The sequence below is a fragment of the Salvelinus namaycush genome, chromosome 39 (assembly GCF_016432855.1).
Source record: "Salvelinus namaycush isolate Seneca chromosome 39, SaNama_1.0, whole genome shotgun sequence".
NCBI classification, from domain to species: Eukaryota; Metazoa; Chordata; class Actinopteri; order Salmoniformes; family Salmonidae; genus Salvelinus; species Salvelinus namaycush.
In genome coordinates, this window is record NC_052345.1 from 22,323,235 (window position 1) to 22,342,618 (window position 19,384).

Below are 19,384 nucleotides of genomic sequence, written 5' to 3' on the forward strand. Positions count from 1 at the left end.
TCGAGGTAGGGTGCTGAAGAAATCGTCCCTTTTGTATGCATCCACAGGTTTAAAATAGTATTTGCTGGAAATTGAGAGTTGAAAAATTGGGAAGTTTCTAGTTATTTTCAAATACATTGTGATAATTTAACTATAGGCTACAGTTCACGGAGCTAGTAGTTCTATCAAACCCAAACGTCACAGTGGTGCTTATAATACTGCTATATTACACGTTTGAGCATATGGAAATGTAATAAGTGGTCGAAAATAACATGCATACATTTAGAAATGTTGAGCACATTGATACTGCTTTTTAATATAACAAATACATTACAACAGAATCATGTAGGCCCTAGGCCTAGTAAGTCAATACCACCAAGAAGCACAGCTGATGTTTTTACATGCATGGCAAAACTGGTTGAATCAACGTTGTTTCCACGTAATTTTAACCATTTATAAAACTGATGAATCAACGTGAAACTGACTGTATTTGCAAAAAGTAAATTTAAGGGCATCATTTTTTTTTCACCCAACCTTTAACCTAAATCCAATGGCATGGTAACCAAAACTAGACCAACTGATGTCTGCCCAGTGTGGAGGTATTATTTACATAAGCCTATGCTATTTAACTATACTACTTAATTGCATTTGTTTAGAATTATTCCACAGCAGTTACATTGAGGCGTGATGATTTTGGGAAACCATTAAATTGTCAATTAGGCATATCAAATAGCAGAAACAATGCTGGATGCTGATAAAATGATTTGGGCTAAAGTAGACAAATCAATTAAAGGTAAACTATGCAACAATTCCAAATGTGTTTTTTTTAATTTCAATGCTACATTTCTAGTTGTATATTTGGGATTGCACTAGTATGCTATATTTTTGGGGCAATATTCATTTCAATATAAGCAGGCAGGGAAACGTAATAATTTACTATGACAACATAGGACAAAGACAAACCAAATAAATGTACTACAGTAGACATGGAATTGAAAAATGTTTGAAAGACACTTGATTGAAATGCAAGTGCAACGAGAGACCGAAATAATGGCAAGCGAATAGCATAGTAAACACAATGTCATATATTTTTAAGGCAAAATGCAAGTCCTCAATGTCCATGATTATACGTACTTCTGGCCACATTATTTCCACAGGAAAGGATTAATGACTCAGTGTATTAGTGGTTCAAAGGTCATTTAAGTTCGCATTTCAACATGTTAAAGCTTGTCACCATGTACAGTAGTGAATTAGCCTATTTCTTCCTCCATTCCTTAACAGTGATTAGGCAGAATTTGAGAAACGTTCCAGATATCTTCCAACCAGGATTTCTGGAGAACATATAACATTTTACGGAATCTTTCAACCTCGAACATGAAGTGGCACTAATTCATTCCCAAAACTTGGTAAAAAACTATTGATCATAGCTGGACAGACAACATAAAACAACATGTTAGAAATATTTGAATGGATATGTTAGGGACTATGCCACAGCTTACACTGGGAATTACTGACTGGCGACCGTTAAAACCACGCTTTTTGATTTTGTTTTAGTTATGATCATCACGGTTTAAAATGAAGCAAACAAATTACACAACTGTACAGAAGTCAAACATTTTGTTCTTCAATATATCTTAAATAAAAATCATTGAAACAAATTCCTGAAAATGTGGCTCACTGACTACAACAATCAATTCACTGACAGTGACATCCTCGTAGCTTAATATTACATGAAACAAGTTAATTTCATCATTTTTTTCGATCGGTTTCTTCCAGTTTAGATCAATTCAATCACGTAAATACAGTTGTCCTAGATGTGTAAGAGCACTTACACAATGGTTATTATTATACTGGACATAGGCAAAAATCAGTCAAGTCCATAGCACCGAGTAGAAAAATAAATAATGCTTATATAAAAGTTTAACGTCTATATTCGCTCAAAGAACAAATATGCGTTACGGCAAATCAAAGAATCCAACAGAAATACGGCAATGCCACCTTTTCACTAGTTGTGTGTATTGTCCATCATAGTGTCTTCAATATACCTTTTGTTTATATACTACTTGCAAATTTTGCCAGTTTGTAAAATATACATTAACCAGAAGCCAAGAACACTTTCAAAAAGGACCAATGCTTCTAGTAAATCTTTAACATCACTAACACATAACATCTAAGCAAGTCTATTAAAGATGAGTGAATAAAAAAAGTGATTTCAAATAAATAAAAAAACTAAGACCTAACCTAATATACATATACTTTAAAAACTTCAACGGTTTTACTTTTCTCATTAATATACATAATTTCCTCATAACAACCAACAATTGACGACCTTCAGGAAAACAACAGATCATTGTCAAGAAAAATACAAGCAAACAAACGACCAAGTAAAAAAAAAACCACCAAGACTTTTCAGTTTTCTTGCTTCGCCATTGCACACACTCAGTGCAGCGTGGAGGAGGACGGCGTCTCCGATGGGATGCCCACCAGGGTGGGGGGCGGCTGGCTGGGGCCTGGGCACCCTGTGGAGGTGGGGACAAGCGGCCGGGGATTGAGGCGCGGGGGCGGGGGGTTGGAGGGCCGGATGAGTGGGGGGGGCTGGTTGAGCACGGGCCGGGGTTGGAGGAAGCGGGCCTGCTGCTGGAGAGGGGGCGGCTGCCTGTGGAGGGCTGGAGTGGCCGGCAGGGATGGCCGTAGGAGCGGGGGCGGCTGGTTGAGCGAGGTTGCCGACGACGTCACCAGGGTCTGGAAAGTTGCAGAGGAAGTGGCAGCGGGAGAAGGGCCTGACGAGAGGGTCACCTGGCCCTGGAAGAGAGAGGCGTGAGTTGAGATTTCAGACCAAAACACAGATGGGCAATACATTACAGCATGCAGTGCATTCGGAAAAGTATTGGGACCCCTTGACTTTTTCCACAGTGTTACATTACAGCCTTATGCTAAAATAGATTTTTTTAAATGTGTTATTCTCCCATCTACACACAATACTTATAATGACAAAGCAAAAACAGGTCTTTAGAATTTTTAGCAAATCTATTAAAAACATAAATACTTTATTTACATATTATTCAGACCCTTTGCTATGAGAATCGAAATTGAGCTCAGGTGCATCATGTTTCCATTGATCATCCTTGATGTTTTTACAACTTGATTGAGTCCACCTTGTGGTAAATTCAATTGATTGTGCCGTTCCAAATCATGTCCACACACACACACACCTGTCTATATAAGGTCCCACAGTTGACAGTGCATGTCAGAGGAAAAACCAAGCCAGGAAGTCAGAAGAATTGTCCCTAGAGCTCCGAGACAGGATTGTGTCTAGGCATTGAACGTCCCCAAGAAAACAGTGGCCTCCATTCTTAAATGAAGGACGTTTGGAACTACCAAGACACTTCCTAGAGCTGGTCGCCCGGCCAAACTGAGCAATCATGGGAGAAGGGCCTTGGTCAGGGAGGTGACCAAGAACCCGATGGTCACTCTGACAGAGCTCCAGAGTTCCTCTGTGGAGATGGGAGAACCTTACAGAAGGACAACCATCTCTGCAGTCCTCCACCAATCAGGCCTTTATGGTAGAGTGGCCAGACAGAAGCCACTCCTTAAAAGGCACATGACAGCCCCCTTGGAGTTTGCCAAAAGGCACCTAAAGACTCTGACCATTACAAACAAGGTTCTCTGGTCTGATGAAACCAAGCTTGAACTCTTTGGCCTGAATGCCAAGCGTCATGTATGGAGGAAACCTGGCACCATCCCTATGGTGAAGCATGGTGGTGGCAGCATCATGCTGTGGGGATGTTTTTCAGCAGCAGGGACTGGGAGACTAGTCAGGATCAAGGGAAAGATGAATGGAGCAAAGTACAGAGCGATCCTTGATGAAAACCTTCTCCAGAGTGCTCAGGACCTCAGTCCAACAAGACAACGACCCTAAGCACATAGCCAAGACAACGCAGGAGTGGCTTTGGGACAAGTCTCTGAATGCCCATGAGTGGCCCAGCTAGAGCCCAGACTTGAACCTGATCAAGCATCTCTGGAGAGACATGAAAATAGCTGTGTTGCGACGCTCCCCATTTAACCTGACAGAGCTTGAGAGGATCTCCAGAGAACAATGGGAGAAACTCTCCAAACACAGGGGTGCCAAGCTTGTAGCGTCATACCCAAGGACTCAAGGCTGTACTCGCTGCCAAAGGTGCTTCAACAAAGTACTGAGTAAAGGGTCTGAATACTTATGTAAATGTGATCAGTTTTAAAAAATAAATAAATTAGCAAACATTTCTAAACCTGTTTTTTCTCTGTCATTGTGGGGTATTGTGTGTAGATTTGTTTTGTTGAGATCGGTGTGGAAGAACTTGACTGGCCTGCACAGACCCCTGACCTCAACTCCATCGAACACTAACTGTGAGCCAGGCCTAATCGCCCAACATCAGTTCCCAACCTCACTAATACTCTTGTGGCTGAATGGAAGCAAGTCCCAGCAGCAATGTTCCAACATCTAGTGGAAAGCCTTCCCAGAAGAGTGGAGGCTGTTATAGCAGCAAAGGAGGGACCTATGCCCATAATTTAGATGGGCATAGGTCCCAGCCTCCCGGGTGGCGCAGGTCCCAGCCTCCCGGGTGGCGCAGTGGTCTAGGGCACTGCATCGCAGTGCTAGCTGCGCCACCAGAGTCTCTGGGTTCGCGCCCAGGCTCTGTCGCAGCCGGCCGCAACCGGGAGGTCCGTGGGGCGACGCACAATTGGCATAGCGTCGTCCGGGTTAGGGAGGGTTTGGCCGGTAGGGATATCCTTGTCTCAGTATGTAAAATGTAATAAAATGTATGCACTCTACTGTAAGTCGCTCTGGATAAGAGCGTCTGCTAAATGACTAAAATGTAAATGTAAAATTTTGGAATGAGATGTTCGACGAGCAGTTGTCCATACTTTTGGTCATGCAGTGTTTGTATTAGATTATTTTCTATACTGTATAGCATGGTCATCTACCACTGCTTATGAAATAATACTTAGCTAGACATCATGCAAGGAGTAAAAGACCATTAGTCAACCACATTCAGATATTTCTACATGCAACTACCATTGTTAGGAACTTTGGCACAATCATAACTGCTTATGCCCTGATTATAATGTTAAGACACCTTTTTATGAAGGAATGTTTATGAAACTGCAGTGTTAGAGATTTGTTGGAGCAAAAACCTGCATGCAGAGGGGGCTTGTGGGAGGCCAACTCCCATAGCTAACTATAGCGAAATTACAGAAGGTGTTTCTGGGAAGGTAAACATAGTTTTGTTTTAGGGGAATAAAGGAACGCTCCACCACCTCCTCCTCCTCTTCGTCCGTACTCTTCCCAGAAGGGGTGTTGGAGCTGTTCTTCCCCTCCTCGCCAGAGGTGGCAGTGTCACCGTTGGGGGTGCCAGTTCCCTGCTCCGCCTCCCACTCCTGCAGCACCTCCTCCAGGTTAAACCGGCGGCGGTAGTTCACAAAGAAGTTCTTTACCTGCCCTACCGTCTTATTACCGATAACGTCGGCAATGGCCTGGAAGTCTTTCCCGTACTTCCGGACACCTGGTGAAACAACAAATATTCTGAAATTGCACGAGGTAAACAGCCTGGCGGGCCATGGACAAGAACATGAGCTGACTACAAACGCACAAAGAACGTAGGTTTACCTTGAACTGCCAGAAGCTGTTCATCTGTTGTCCAGCGGGCATTAACTTTTTGGTTGCACTAGAACAGACAAAGAATACCTGATATTATACACTGAACAAAAACAAATGTAACAATTGCAAAGATTTTACTGAGTTACAGTTCATAAGGAAATCAGTTCATTTAAATTAATTAATTAGGGCCTAATCTATGAATTTCACATGACTGGGAATACAGATGTATCTGTTGTCTCAGATAGCTTTAAAAAAAAAAAAGTAGGGGCTTGGATCAGAAAACCAGTCAGTATCTGGCATTTCCCCACTGAAGTCAGTTACGACGCCAAACTGCAGTCAGGTCAAGACCCTGGTGAGGACGACGAGTTTCATCAGCTGTCCGGGTGGCTTGTCTCAGACATTTCCGCAGGTGAAGAAGCCGGATGTGGCGGTCCTGGCCTGGTTACACAAGTCCAACCGGCCTCACTATCAAATTCTCTAGCACAACGTTGGAGGCCACTTATGGTAGAGAAATGAACATTAAATGACCTGGCAACACCTCTGGTGGACATTCCTGCAGTCAGCGTGCCAATTGTGCACACTCCCTCAACTTGAGACATCTGTGGCACTGTTTTGTGACAACTGCACATTTTAGAGTGGCCCTTTATTGCCCCCCAGCACAAGGTGCACCTGTGTAATGATCATGCTGTTTTAATAAGCTTCTTGATATGCCACACCTGTCAGGTGGATGGATTATTTTGGCAAAGGAGAAATGCTCACTAACAAGGATATAAACAAACTTGTGCACACCATTTGAGAAATAAGCGTTGTACTAGGTCCCTTTCTCACTGAAATCTAAACAATTGGCACATACCTCTGGCAGCCTGAAGTCATCAATGCCCGCTTCCATCCTGTGTTTCAGACCACTGTTCAGTTGCTTTGCATTTTGAACCTGTGGGATAAATTCATAGTGCCTTCAGAAAGTACTCACGTCCCTTGACTTTATCGACATTTTGTTGTTACAACACAATACCCCATAATGTCAAAGTAGAATTATGTTTTTAGAAATGTTTACAAATTAATTTAAAAAAATGAAAAGCTAAAATGTCTTGAGTTCAAGTATTCAACCCCTTTTATGGCAAGCCTAAATACGTTCAGGAGTAAAAATGTGCTTAACAAGTGGCATAATAAGTTGCATGGACTCACTGTGTGCAATGTGTTTAGATACGTTTATTAAATGACTTCCTCATCTCTGTACCCCACACATAGACAATTATCTGTAAAGTCGTTTCAGTCGAGCAGTGAATTTCAAGTACAGATTCAACCACAAAGACCAGAGAGGTTTTCCAACGCCTCAAAGGGCACCTACTGGTACATTAAATAATAAAATAATAATAATCAGACAATGATTATCCCTTTGAGAATGGTGAAGTTATTCATTACACTTTGGATGGTGTATTAATACACCCAGTCACAACAAAGATACAAAGTGTAATCATTCAGTAACCCTGGGAGTTTGACAATTCCAGTGAGATGCTAATAGTGCTAATTTCAGTCAGGCTATGCTTTGGCCAGCTACAGGCCATATCGATCATTTTGTCATAGCTAAATCAGCAATTGCTTCACTACACTAACAAATGCCTTTTACTGAGTTATGTGGAGTAGGTGTGTGTATAAAGGATTTGTGTTAGTTCTTTCTGGGGTTAGCCTTAACCCAAATAAGATCTGACTCTTAAATAATCATTGTAGTGCTAAATGATATTGTAATGAATGACTCTGTAACATGTAACAAACTTTTAAACATGTCTGTGGTTTACCCCCTCTAATTGTAATGGTTTGTTGTCGGAGAGGAAGTAAAACTCAGGGATTTCACCATGAGGCCAATAGTGACTTTAAAACAGTTTAAATGCCTGTGATAGGAGAAAGCTGGAGATGGATAAACAACATTGTAGTTACTCCACAATACTAACCTAAATGTCAAGAGTGAGAAGGAAGCCTGTATAGATTTTTTTTTCTCAAACATGCATCCTGTTTGCCATAACGCATTAAAGTAAAACTGCAAAGAAATTGGCTAATTAACTGTCCTGAAGACAAAGCGCTATGCTTGGGGCAAATTCAACACATCACTGAGTACCATACTTCATATTTTCAACCATGGTGGTGGCTGCATCATGTTATGGGTATGGTTGTCATCGGCAAGGACTTTTTTTGGGGGGGTGGATAAAAATAAACGGAATAGATCAAAGCACAGGCAAAATCCTAGATTAAAACCTGGTTCAGTCAGCTTTCCAACAGACACTGGGAGACAAATTCACCTTTCAGCAGAACAATAACCTAAAACACAAGGCCAAATATACACTGGAGTTGTTGACCAAGATGACATTGAAAGTTCCTGAGTGGTGTAGTTAGATTTTCAAGCTGATTTAAGTCAAAACTCTATGGCAAGACTTAAATGGATGTCTAGCAATGACCAACTAGACAGAGCTTGAAGAATGTACAATATTTGCAATATTTTTTTAATCTCTTGGATTTACCCAGAAAGACTCACAGCTTTAAAATCGCTGCCAAAGGGGATTAATATGTATTGACTCAGGGGGTTGAATACATGTATTCAAGAGAATTTAAGATAAATAAAACACTAACATTCTTCCACTTTGACATGTAAATCATTGACAAAAAATTACAAATCCATTTTAATCCCATCTTGTAACACAAAATATCGAAAAAGTCAAGGGGTGTGAATCCTTTTTTAAGGCACTGTACATATGCTTAGAACACCACAATGCAGTAAGTAGTGCTGATGCACTACATGAACCAAAAGTATGTGGACAGTTGCTTGAACATTTCATTCCAAAATCATGGGCATAAATATGGAGTTGGTCCCCCTTTGCTGCTATAACAGCCTCCACTCTTCAGGGAAGGCTTTCCAATAGATGTTGGACCATTGCTGCGGGGACTTGCTTCCATCTAGCCACAAGAGCATTAGTGAGGTTGGGCATTGATGTTGGGCGATTAGGCCTGGCATGCAGTCGGCGTTCCAATTCATCCTAAAGATGTTCTATGGGCTCTGTGCAGGCCAGTCACGTTCTTCCACACCGATCTTGACAAACCATTTCTGTATGGACCTCGCTTTCCACGGAGGCGTTGTCAAGCTGAAACAGGAAAGGGCCTTCCCCAAACTGTTGCTACAAAGTTGGAAACACAATCATCTAGAAGGTAATGGTGTGCTGTAGCGTTAAGATTTCCTTTCACTGGAACTAAGGGGGCTAGAGCCCGAACCATGAAAAACCCCAGACCGTTATTCCTGCACCAAACCTTACAGTTGGCACTATGCATTGGGGCAGGTAACTCCTGGCATCCGCCAAACCCAGATTAGTCCGTCGGACATCGATGGTGAAGCGTGATTAATCACTCCAGAGAACGCGTTTCCACTGCTCCAGAGTCCAATGGCGGCGAGCTTTACACCACTCCAGTCGACGCTTGGCATTGCGCATGGTGATCATAGGTTTGTGTGCGGCTGCTTGGCAATGGAAACCCATTTCATAAAGCTCCTGACAAACAGTTCTTCTGCTGACATTGCAGTTTGGAACTCGGTAGTGAGTGTTTGCAACTGAGGACAGACGAGTTTGACGCGCTTCAGCACTCGGCAATCCCGTTCTGTGAGCTTGTGTGGCCTACCACTTTGCGGCTGAGCCGTTGTTGCTCCTAGATGTTTCCACTTCACAATAACAGCACTTACAGTTGACCAGGGCAGCTCTAGCAGGGCAGACATTTGATGAACTGAATTGTTGGAAAGGTGGCATCCTATGACGGTGCCACGTTGAAAGTTACTGAGCTCTTCGGTAAGGCCATTCTACTGTGAATGTTTGTCTATGGCGATTGCATGGCTGTGCTCAATTTTATACACCAGTCAGCAATGGGTGTGGCTGAAATAGCCAAATCTACTAATTTGAAGGGGTGTCCACATTTGTGTATATATACAGTACCAGTCAAAAGTTTGGACACACCTACTCATTCAAGGGTTCTTCTTCATTTGTACTATTTTCTACATTGTAGAATAGTGAAGACATCAAAACTATGAAATAACATATGGAATCATGTAGTAACCAAAAAAAGTGTTCAACAAATCAAAATATATTTTAGATTCTTCAAATAGCCACCATTTGCCTTGATGACAACTTTGCACACTCTTGGCATTCTCTCAACCAGCTTCATGAGGAATGATTTTCAATTAAAATGTGTGCCTTGTTAAAGTTAATTCGTGAAATGTCTTTCCTTCATGCGTTTGAGCCAATCAGTTGTGTTGTGACAAGGGAGGGGTGGTACAGTGCCTTGTGAAAGTATTCACCCCCCGTGGCATTTTTCCCACTTTGTTGCCGTATAACCTGGAATTAAAATAGATTTTTTTGGGGGGGTTGTATCATTTGATTTACACAACATGCCTACCACTTTGAAGATGCAAAATATTTTTTTCTTGTGAAAGAAACGAGACAAAAAAATAGAGAACTTGAGCGTGCATAACTATTCACCCCACCAAAGCCAATACTTTGTAGAGCCACCTTTTGCAGCAATTACAGCTATAAGTCTTTTGGGCTATGTCTCTATAAGCTTGGCACATCTTGCCACTGGGATTTTTGCCCATTCTTCAAGGCAATACTGCTTCAGCTCCTTCAAGTTGGATGGGTTCCGCTGGTGTGCAGCAATCATTAAGTCATACCACAGATTCTCAATTGGATTGAGGTCTGGGCGTTGACTAGACCATTCCAATACATTTAAATGTTTCCCCTTAAACCACTCGAGTGTTGCTTTAGCAGTACGCTTAGGGTTATTGTCCTGCTGGAAGGTGAACCTCCGTCCCAGTCTCAAATCTCTGGAAGACTGAAACAGGTTTCCCTCAAGAATTTCCCTGTATTTAGCGCCATCCATCATTCCTTCAATTCTGACCATTTTCCCAGTCCCTGCCAATGAAAAACATCCCCACAGCATGATGCTGCCGCCACCATGCTTCACTGTGGGGATGGTGTTCTCGGGGTGATGATAGGTGTTGGGTTTGCGCCAGACATAGCGTTTTCCTTGATGGCCAAAAAGCTAAATTTTTGTCTCATCTGACCAGAGTACCTTCTTCCATATGTTTCGGGAGTCTCCCACATGCCTTTTGGTGAACACCAAATGTGTTCGCTTATTTTTTTCTTTAAGCAATGGCTTTTTTCTGTCTACTCTTCCGTAAAGCCCAGCTCTGTGGAGTGTACGGCTTAAAGTGGTCCTATGGACAGATACTCCAATCACCGCTGTGGAGCTTTGCTTTGTTGTCTCTCTGATTAATGCCCTTCTTGCCTGGTCCGTGAGTTTTGGTGGGTGGCCCTCTCTTGGCAAGTTTGTCGTGGTATTCTTTCCATTTTTTAATAATGGATTTTATGGTGCTCTATGTTTCTGATCATTTTTTATAACCCAACCCTGATCTGTACTTCTCCACAACTTTGTCCCTGACCTGTTGGGAGAGCTCCTTGGTATTCATGGTGCCGCTTGCTTGGTGGTGCCCCTTTCTTAGTGATGTTGTAGACCCTGGGGCCTTTCAGAACAGGTATATACTGTATATACTCAGATCATGTGACAGATCATGTGACACTTAGATTGCACACAGGTGGACTTTATTTAACTTATTATGACTTCTGAAGGTAATTGGTTGCACCAGATCTTATTTAGGGGCTTCATAGCAAAGGGGGAAAAGTTTGGCCACACCTACTCATTCAAGGGGTTTTCTTTACTATACTATACTATATATATATATATTGTGTATTTATCTTTTACTTTCAGGATACAGCCAAAGATTCTCAAGCACTAAGGTGGCAGGTAGCCTAGCGGTTAAGAGGACGTTAATTGCTCCTATAAGTTGCTCTGAATAAATGACTAAAATGTACTGTGAAAAAGCCTCAACTCAAGCACCTTGAGGACCCAGGTTGCCCTGCATTGAGACCAGAATCCCCCAATGCTCACCTGTCTTTTGAGGCCCACCAGCTCCATATCCAGCTGCCGAAGGACGGTGTTGGCAGCGCTGGAGCTGCACGACACTGCCACCACATCCTCCTGGGTCAGGTACATGCCCTTGGGCGGCCGGCACTTGGAGCGCTGCGAGTGGTGCCGGTGCATGAGCGTCAGGTGCTCCCGTCGGCCGAGCCCAATCTTGGAGGAGCTCAGGGGCTGGGGCTCCGTGTGGCTCTGCAGAGGCGTGGGTAAACTTCCTATTAGCTGTCGCAACTGTTCGTAACATCTATTGGGTCATTGTTAGGACATATGACATGACACATGGGAGCATGTCTTAAGAGGAGGTCTGATAAAAGGAAACGGCGCACACTGCTGTTCATGCTCCCAGGTGATTTTTATTGATAGGTTTCGACTCTCCGGTGTTCATCAGGCATCAATGAAAAATCACCTGGGAAGATGAACAGCAGTGTGGCACTCTCATTTTAATTGGTAATGAGTTAACCTATAACTGACACACCTGCAAAAAAGTACCTGGATGTGCGTATGTTCTGAAGCCTTTGCAAGTTATAAGAAGTGTCATATTAAAGTGAGACTCAGCGATATGAAGTTGGCATGAGCAGCACCACTGATATTTAGATGAGCGCAATGCAAGACTGTGTTCTCACAGTACCAGAGTATCTGCACATATGCATGGTAGAGTCCTGCACGGCTCTGTTTTTTGGACCCGAACCCGCCCCCGCCACATCAATTCCGAGCCCCACCCGATATCAAGGCAGATTTTTCTCCGCAACACGACCCACCAGTATAGAATTGTTCCAAGAGCCGATCTATGACACGCCAAATAACATCAACTTATTTTTTAAAAATGATGACCAGAGTATTAGGCCATTTCATGATAAGCTGTAGACCACACTATCTACCAAGAGAGTTTCTGTATTTTTCGTAGCTGTCTGCATACCACCACAGACAGATGCTGGCACTAAAACCGCACTCTAAGCAAACAGGAAAATGCTCATTCAGAGCCAGCACTCCTAGTGGAAAGGGACTTTAATGCAGGGAAACTTAAATCAGTTTTACCTCATTTCTTTCAGCATGTTAAATGTGCAACTAGAGGGAAAACAACTCTAGACCACCTTTACTCAACACACAGAGCTCTCCCTTGCCCTCCATTTGGCAAATCTGACCATAATTATATCCTCCTGATTCCTGCTTACAAGCAAAAATTAAAGCAGGAAGCACCAGTGACTCGGTCTATAAAAAAGTGGTCAGATGAAGCAGATGCAAAACTACAGGACTGTTTTGCTAGCACAGACTGGAATATGTTCCTGGATTCTTCCGATGGCATTGAGGAGTACATCACATCAGTCACTGGCTTTATCAATAAGTGCATTGAGGACGCTGTCCCCACAGTGACTCTACGTACATACCCCAACCAGAAGCCATGGATTACAGGCAACATTCGCACTGAGCTAAAAGGGTTGCGCTGCCAATTTCAAGGAGCGGGACTAACCCGGAAGCTTGTAAGAAATCCAGTTATGCCCTCCGATGAACAATCAAACAGGCGAAGCATCAAGACAGGACTAAGATCGAATCGTGCTACACCGGCTCCGACGCTCGTCGGATGTGGCAGGGCTTGTAAACTATTACAGACTACAAAGGGAAGCACAGCCGAGAGCTGCCCAGGGACACGAGCATACCAGACGAGCTAAATAACTTCTATGCTCGCTTCGAGGCAAGTAACACTGAAACATACATGAGAGCATAAGCTGTTCCGGATGACTGTTTGATCACGCTCTCCGCACCTGATGTGAGTAAGACCTTTAAACAGGTCAACATTCACAAGGCCGCAGGGCCAGACGGATCATGCGCTGACCAACTGGCAAGTGTCTTCACTGACATTTCCAACCTCTCCCTGTCTGTCTGTTATACCAACATGTTTCAAGCAGACCACCATAGTCTCTGTGCCAAGAACACTAAGGTAACCTGCCTAAATGACTACTGACCTGTAGCACTCACGTCTGTAGCCATGAAATGCTTTGAAAGGCTGGGCATGGCTCACATCAACACCATTATCCCAGAAACCCTAGACCCACTCCAATTTGTATACTGCACCAACAGATCCACAGACTCCACACTGCCCTTTCACGCCTGAAAAAAAGGAACACCTATATGAGAATGCTATTCATTGACTACAGTTCAGCGTTCAACACCATAGTTCCCTCAAAGCTCATCACTAAGCTAAGGACCCTGGGACTAAACACCTCCCTCCTCAACTGGATCCTGGACTTCCTGACGGGCCGTCCCCAGGTGGTAAGGGTAGGTAACACCACATCCACCACGCTGATCCTCAACACGGGGGCCCCTCAGGGGTGCGTGCTCAGTCCCCTCCTGTCCCCTCCTGTACTCCCTGTTCACTCATGACTGCACGGCCAGGCATGACTCCAACACCATCATTAAGTTTGCTGATGACCCAACAGTGGTAGGCCTGATCACCGACAACGTTGAGACAGCCTATAGGGTGGAGGTCAGAGACCTGACCGTGTTGTGCAAGGACAACAACCTCTCCCTCAATGTGATCAAGACAAAGGAGATGATTGTGGACTACAGGAAAAAGAGGACCGAGCACACCCCATTTTCACCAAGTTCCTTGGCGTCCACATCACTAACAAACTAACATGGTCCAAGCACACCAAGACAGTCATGAAGAGGTCACAACAAAACCTATTCCCCCTCAGGAGACTGAAAATATTTGGCATGGGTCCTCAGATCCTCTAAAGGTTCTACAGCTGCACCATTGAGAACATCTGACGGGTTGCATCACTGCCTGGTATGGCAACTGCTCGGCCTCCGACCGCAAGGCACTACAGAGGGTATTGTGTACGGCTCAGTACATCACCAGTGCCAAGCTTCCTGCCATCCAGGACCTCTATACCAGGCGATGTCAGAGGAAGGTCCAAAAAATTGTCAAAGACTCCATCCACCCTAGAAATAGACTGTTCTCTCTGCTACCAAATGGCAAGCGGTACCGGAGCACCAAGTCTAGGTCCAAGAGGCTTCAAACAGATTCTACTCCCAAGCCATAACACTCCTGAACATCTAATCAAATGGCTACCCAGACTATTTGCGTTGCCCTCCTCCCCTCTTCTATGCTGCTGCTACTCTGTTATTATCTATGCATAGTCACCTCAATAATTCTACCTACATGTACATATTACTCAATTACCTCGACATCGGTACCCCCTGCATATAGCCCCGCTATTGTTATTTACTGCTACTCTTTAATTATTTGTTATTCTTATCTCTTACTTTTTTTTTGTATTTTCTTAACTGCATTGTTGGTTAACGGCTTGTAAAGTAAGCATTTCACTGTAAGCTTGTAATTGGCGCATGTGACAAATAAAATGTAATTTTATTTCCCCTCCCTGCATGAAAGAATTTGTCTGCATGTCTATTAAACATTTGGATAAAAGGAAACCATGCCATGAATTAAGAACGATAGCCTTATCTTATTTTCTTAATGTGGCGCACATTGACAATTGAAATCGCTTTGGAAAAAATCCTTATAATTAACCTTCTTACCTAATTAAAGCCTATAGGCGACATAACGAAACAATACCTTTACATTCAATATTGTTTAGATAATCAAATAGTTTAATTGAACCAAATAAAAAAAAATCCCAGAATCGAATAAGCTATAGGCTGCAAAAAATATCCTACATTTATTTAGTAGGTTTAGACTTTATATAGCCTGCGTATGGTCTAAATGAACAAAAACCTGAATTAATGTAATAATTCATTGATAATTAACTGAATTATCATAAACGAATACCTGCTTGCACTTTTGCAGGCTGTGTATCCATCTACTGGGTTGTTGTCCTCCTTGTCCACAATGACTACAAAATCCTTCCAAACCGGGGATTTCACTCGCGGAGCATATGTTTCCACGATGGTGTAATCCACCATCATAACCTTTCTTTACATTTCTCCTGTTACGTTAGCCATTTTTGCGTGAGCTAGGAGTCAGGGGAAAATAAACGTACGTATTGTTGCGTGGTGGAAGGAAACGGAAGGTCAGCACATGGACAAATTAGGAACGTTTCAACAACACACAAATAATGAATAGCTCCCTGCTCCACTCTCGCTGTGTGGCTGGTAGCCTAGACTATGTCTGGCTCACCGTTCACATAATGGAAATCGCAACAATTCAACAAGCTCCTGGGTTTGTAAAAGAAATGTTGATTTAAAACTTTTGACCTGCAATATAATTGTTCTGAACTGCGATCCAACCCACAGGTTGAAAGACTTTTCATTCAACCTGCCAGAATTTTTTTTTTGCAGGTCAACAGTGGGTATCCAACCCGGTGCAGGATTCTAGTGCATGGGTGTGCGTCTCACTGCTACAACGTAATAGCTATGGAACCAAAACTGTGTAAAAGTTTAGTCTCGTGCTTCAAACGCTCTTAGTTGTTGCGGAAATCGGCCCTGTTGCGTTTACTTTATGCATCGCTTACTGTACCTTTTTAGTGTGACCTTTGTTACTAACCCAATAACTAGCCTACGGATATTGTTTCACTCGCTTTATCTAGTGGTCCTAGGCCTAGTTACATGGTCTGTAACCTGAATGTCTGCATTTGTGAGAAATCAGCATTGGAGGACCATGTTGGATACACATGTGCCCAGGGAGACAGCAATCTTATCTTGGTCCAGGGCTAGCTCTGTCTCTCTTGACCTCGTGGTCATCCAAGTGGATTATCACTTGTTCAGATGGTGACAAAAATACATGCATACAAAAAGGAAACCACAAACCAGTATGACTAAACTAAAGATTCAAAACTAAACGAAAGGCCTCATGGCCACCAAACCATCTAGCAACCTCACAGCTTGCAAGCTGGGACACTGACAGATGATCAGCCTTAATTGGCAGCACCTGATGTGCTTATCAAGCAGGCTCAATACCTGGACAAGGTTACTGCCACCTGGGGATGGAGTATGGAAGTGTATCCTGGGTAGTGTCTTTGTCTACTGTATATCCTAACACTAACCTTCCCCCCCACATCATAACACCTCGCATTTTCCTTCACTATTTTCTTTGGCGTCTGTCTACTCTACTACTCATTGTAAGTGAATGCTGGTCACTGATTACTGTTTGATATATCCCAACTGCCATTCCATCAGTTTAAATTCTAAAGTTTAGATAACGTACCTCTTTTTTCGTCTCCTTGGTGGGGTCGTAATCGCTATCGTTTGCTTCGACGGGGTTGGCCTCCATTTCTTCTTCACTAATGTCAAGAAAAGCAAATCATTATTGCATTCCGACCACTTGGAATTTCACAGACAGTAGTAAAAGCCGAGCTACAACTCTTGCCTGTCATCTTGGGCGTTTCGGTTTGCTAGCTTTCTGGCCTGGCGGTCCATCAGGCTGGTTCTGGACCGGGTCTTCTTCCAGGAGTAGTAATACTTCACAAGGCTGGATATGGATTTGTCTGGTAACTACAACAGACGAGAAAATGGTACCAATCGATCGCTTATACTTACATTAAAGCCGGGATTCAATCAAAGGCGCATTGTTGACAAGCGCACTGCACTGTTGACCAATGTGCCTTTTAAAGGCAATCACCCCAACGTTCACAGAGGTTGCATTCACGGTGATGTCGGCTCAAGCGTAAATTACCTTCTTTTAAATTCAACTGCAATATTCATCCAGACTGCTTGTGTATGTTTGTATGAACAGTATACAGACACACATTCAAGTAAAAGATACTGTATATCAATATATGTATGTTACCATTTGTTGAATCCTGTGGAAGCTTTTTCCGTGGAAGCTGAAGGCTTGTTCGAACAGCACTTTATCCTCCACGGTCCACTCGTCGGGGAAGGGGGTGAAGTTGGGCAGGTCTGCCAGGGACTTCTCAATGTTGTGTTTGTGCCAGAACAGCATGCCCAATGCCTGTGGGGGACAGCAACGAGTGGAATCTACTGAGAATGGACACCAGGCAGGTCTATGGGGCTTCACTGAGCCAGAAATGTTTGCGCAACAGAACTAGAATAGGTATTCCCCTAAATAACATTTGAATATGTTATTTTTAAGTATGTCGTGGTAGTTTATTAATACATTGGGGGTCAAATTTGCTGAGCTTTCACACAGTTGTAAATTTTAGGCCTGTCGGGGGGGACTGGAATTTTTTTAAATTGGGAATATGCTTCAAGTTTTTCATATGATTTTGAAAAATAAGGTGGATTCTCTGCATCGGTGAAAAAGCTTAGTAAAAGTGGCCCTAATAATCCTAAAAAGCAGACATACCTGCTCAACATTATACCCATGCTTCTCTTTTGCAATGGCAATATATTCATCCACTGTGGGGGAAAAAAATCATAGTTTAATTAAACTACTTAGAAATATTTTTGTAAAATCAACTTTGGGTTGTCTTTAGAAATAAGATGCATGTGAAAACCAAACGGACTTACATTTTGGGTCGACAATGGTGTGATATGGAGACCACACCAACATTCCCCCACTATCTTTATCACTGTACTTGGTAGAACCTACAGAAAAATATATAATACATAATTAGAAAAAACACATTTTCATATGGTGTAATTTCATGTCATTTTAACAGCCTAATTAAAGCAATACATGCAGGACTAAAGAGGCTGCTTTATTGTTGTTAATATTGTTTAGATAGCAACAAAAAGCCAATTCAGTTGAAGGAGACCAATAGCAGCCTAGGGTGGGCAAGTATAGCCTCGGAATAGAAATGTTTCAAAACGCTTCTATAAACCAAACATGGACAACATCTTTCAATGGGCCCATAATTCTCTACACATCTGGCTCAATTCTGAAATAAAAGACTACTGACTATGGGTTGTAAAAGTAAGAAGGTTCATTTACATGTACTGTCATAACCTATACCGAGGCTACCACCAGAATACAGTCAGGTAGATCAAGCATAACCTTACCAGGATCAAATTCTGGTATATTGGCTTGATAATCGGATCCCACACGCATTCCGACATCTGCAATTAGGAAAAATGTGTATAACACATTAATAGACCCCTTTTCTGTTTTTCGCGTTCAAAATAATACATGTACAGTGTGACAAAATGAGTGTTCGAGGCTATACCGTGCTCGTCGTCACTGCCACTCTCATCAGAAAAATGTCCATTCGATGCATTTGAAGGGCTTTTTGTTCCGTTAGAGCGTCCCTTTCCGAGATACTCCGACCCTTTATCCATCATTCCAGGCATTTTTACGTATCTTTGTGGGTTCTCCTTGGGAGAATACCTAATATAACCATGCAATGTATATTTTTTTCACAGCCCGTCTTTTCAATAACTCCCACAGCTACGCAGCTGTGACACTGTGCCACAGTCCAGTATTCATCCACCATTTTTAGCTTATTGTGGTTTTACAAAGATATATATATATAAAAAAAACATTGTTCAAGCCTGTTCCTGAGTCTGATATTGCTTGTTTTTGGTGTAATTCACACGACTTGTATTTGTTCAGACATGCAGCAATTGAATATTCAAAATCGGAAGGAACTAATTCGTCTAGCGGAAGGACTTTTACGCACTTGGTTATATGAAGCCAAACTGCGGCTCTGCGTGCGCCGGTGAAAATGGAGTTGTTTACAGTCAGTCTCCGTAGACGAATAGGCTACAACAATAAGATTTTGTTACAATTTCTTACACATAATATAGGCTACGTCTGTTTGGACACGTTGGATGCGTTTTGTAAAGCCAATATAGAACCTGATGCTCTTTTTTAAAGAAGCGTCTTTATTCACAGAAGCGTCTTTATTCACA

The 19,384-nt window shown here is 42.7% G+C and overlaps 1 protein-coding gene across 1 annotated transcript; it reads right to left on the minus strand.

Annotated features, from left to right (window-relative positions):
- Window positions 1-281: 281 nt before the first annotated feature.
- On the minus strand, window positions 282-18,998 carry LOC120032932 (REST corepressor 3-like). Its single transcript, XM_038979202.1, has 12 exons — window positions 18,700-18,998; window positions 18,536-18,592; window positions 18,044-18,121; window positions 17,880-17,932; window positions 17,364-17,525; window positions 16,944-17,068; window positions 16,782-16,857; window positions 11,591-11,812; window positions 6,471-6,548; window positions 5,627-5,684; window positions 5,278-5,522; window positions 282-2,781 (listed from the first exon to the last, which is right to left on the minus strand). Exons 1-12 carry the CDS (start codon window positions 18,821-18,823, stop codon window positions 2,419-2,421), a joined length of 1,641 nt encoding a protein of 546 aa, XP_038835130.1. The 5' UTR covers window positions 18,824-18,998; the 3' UTR covers window positions 282-2,418.
- Between the last annotated feature and the right edge of the window lie 386 nt (window positions 18,999-19,384).

Excerpts from the sequence above, each read along its gene's own strand:
- LOC120032932 (XM_038979202.1), bottom strand. The coding sequence starts at position 18,823 with ATGCCTGGAATGATGGATAAAGGGTCGGAGTATCTCGGAAAGGGACGC. Across the intron at positions 17,933-18,043 it reads CACCATTGTCGACCCAAAAT|TGGATGAATATATTGCCATT; the intron begins GTAAGTCCGTTT and ends TTTCCCCCACAG. Across the intron at positions 6,549-11,590 it reads TGGTGGGCCTCAAAAGACAG|GTTCAAAATGCAAAGCAACT; the intron begins GTGAGCATTGGG and ends TTTATCCCACAG.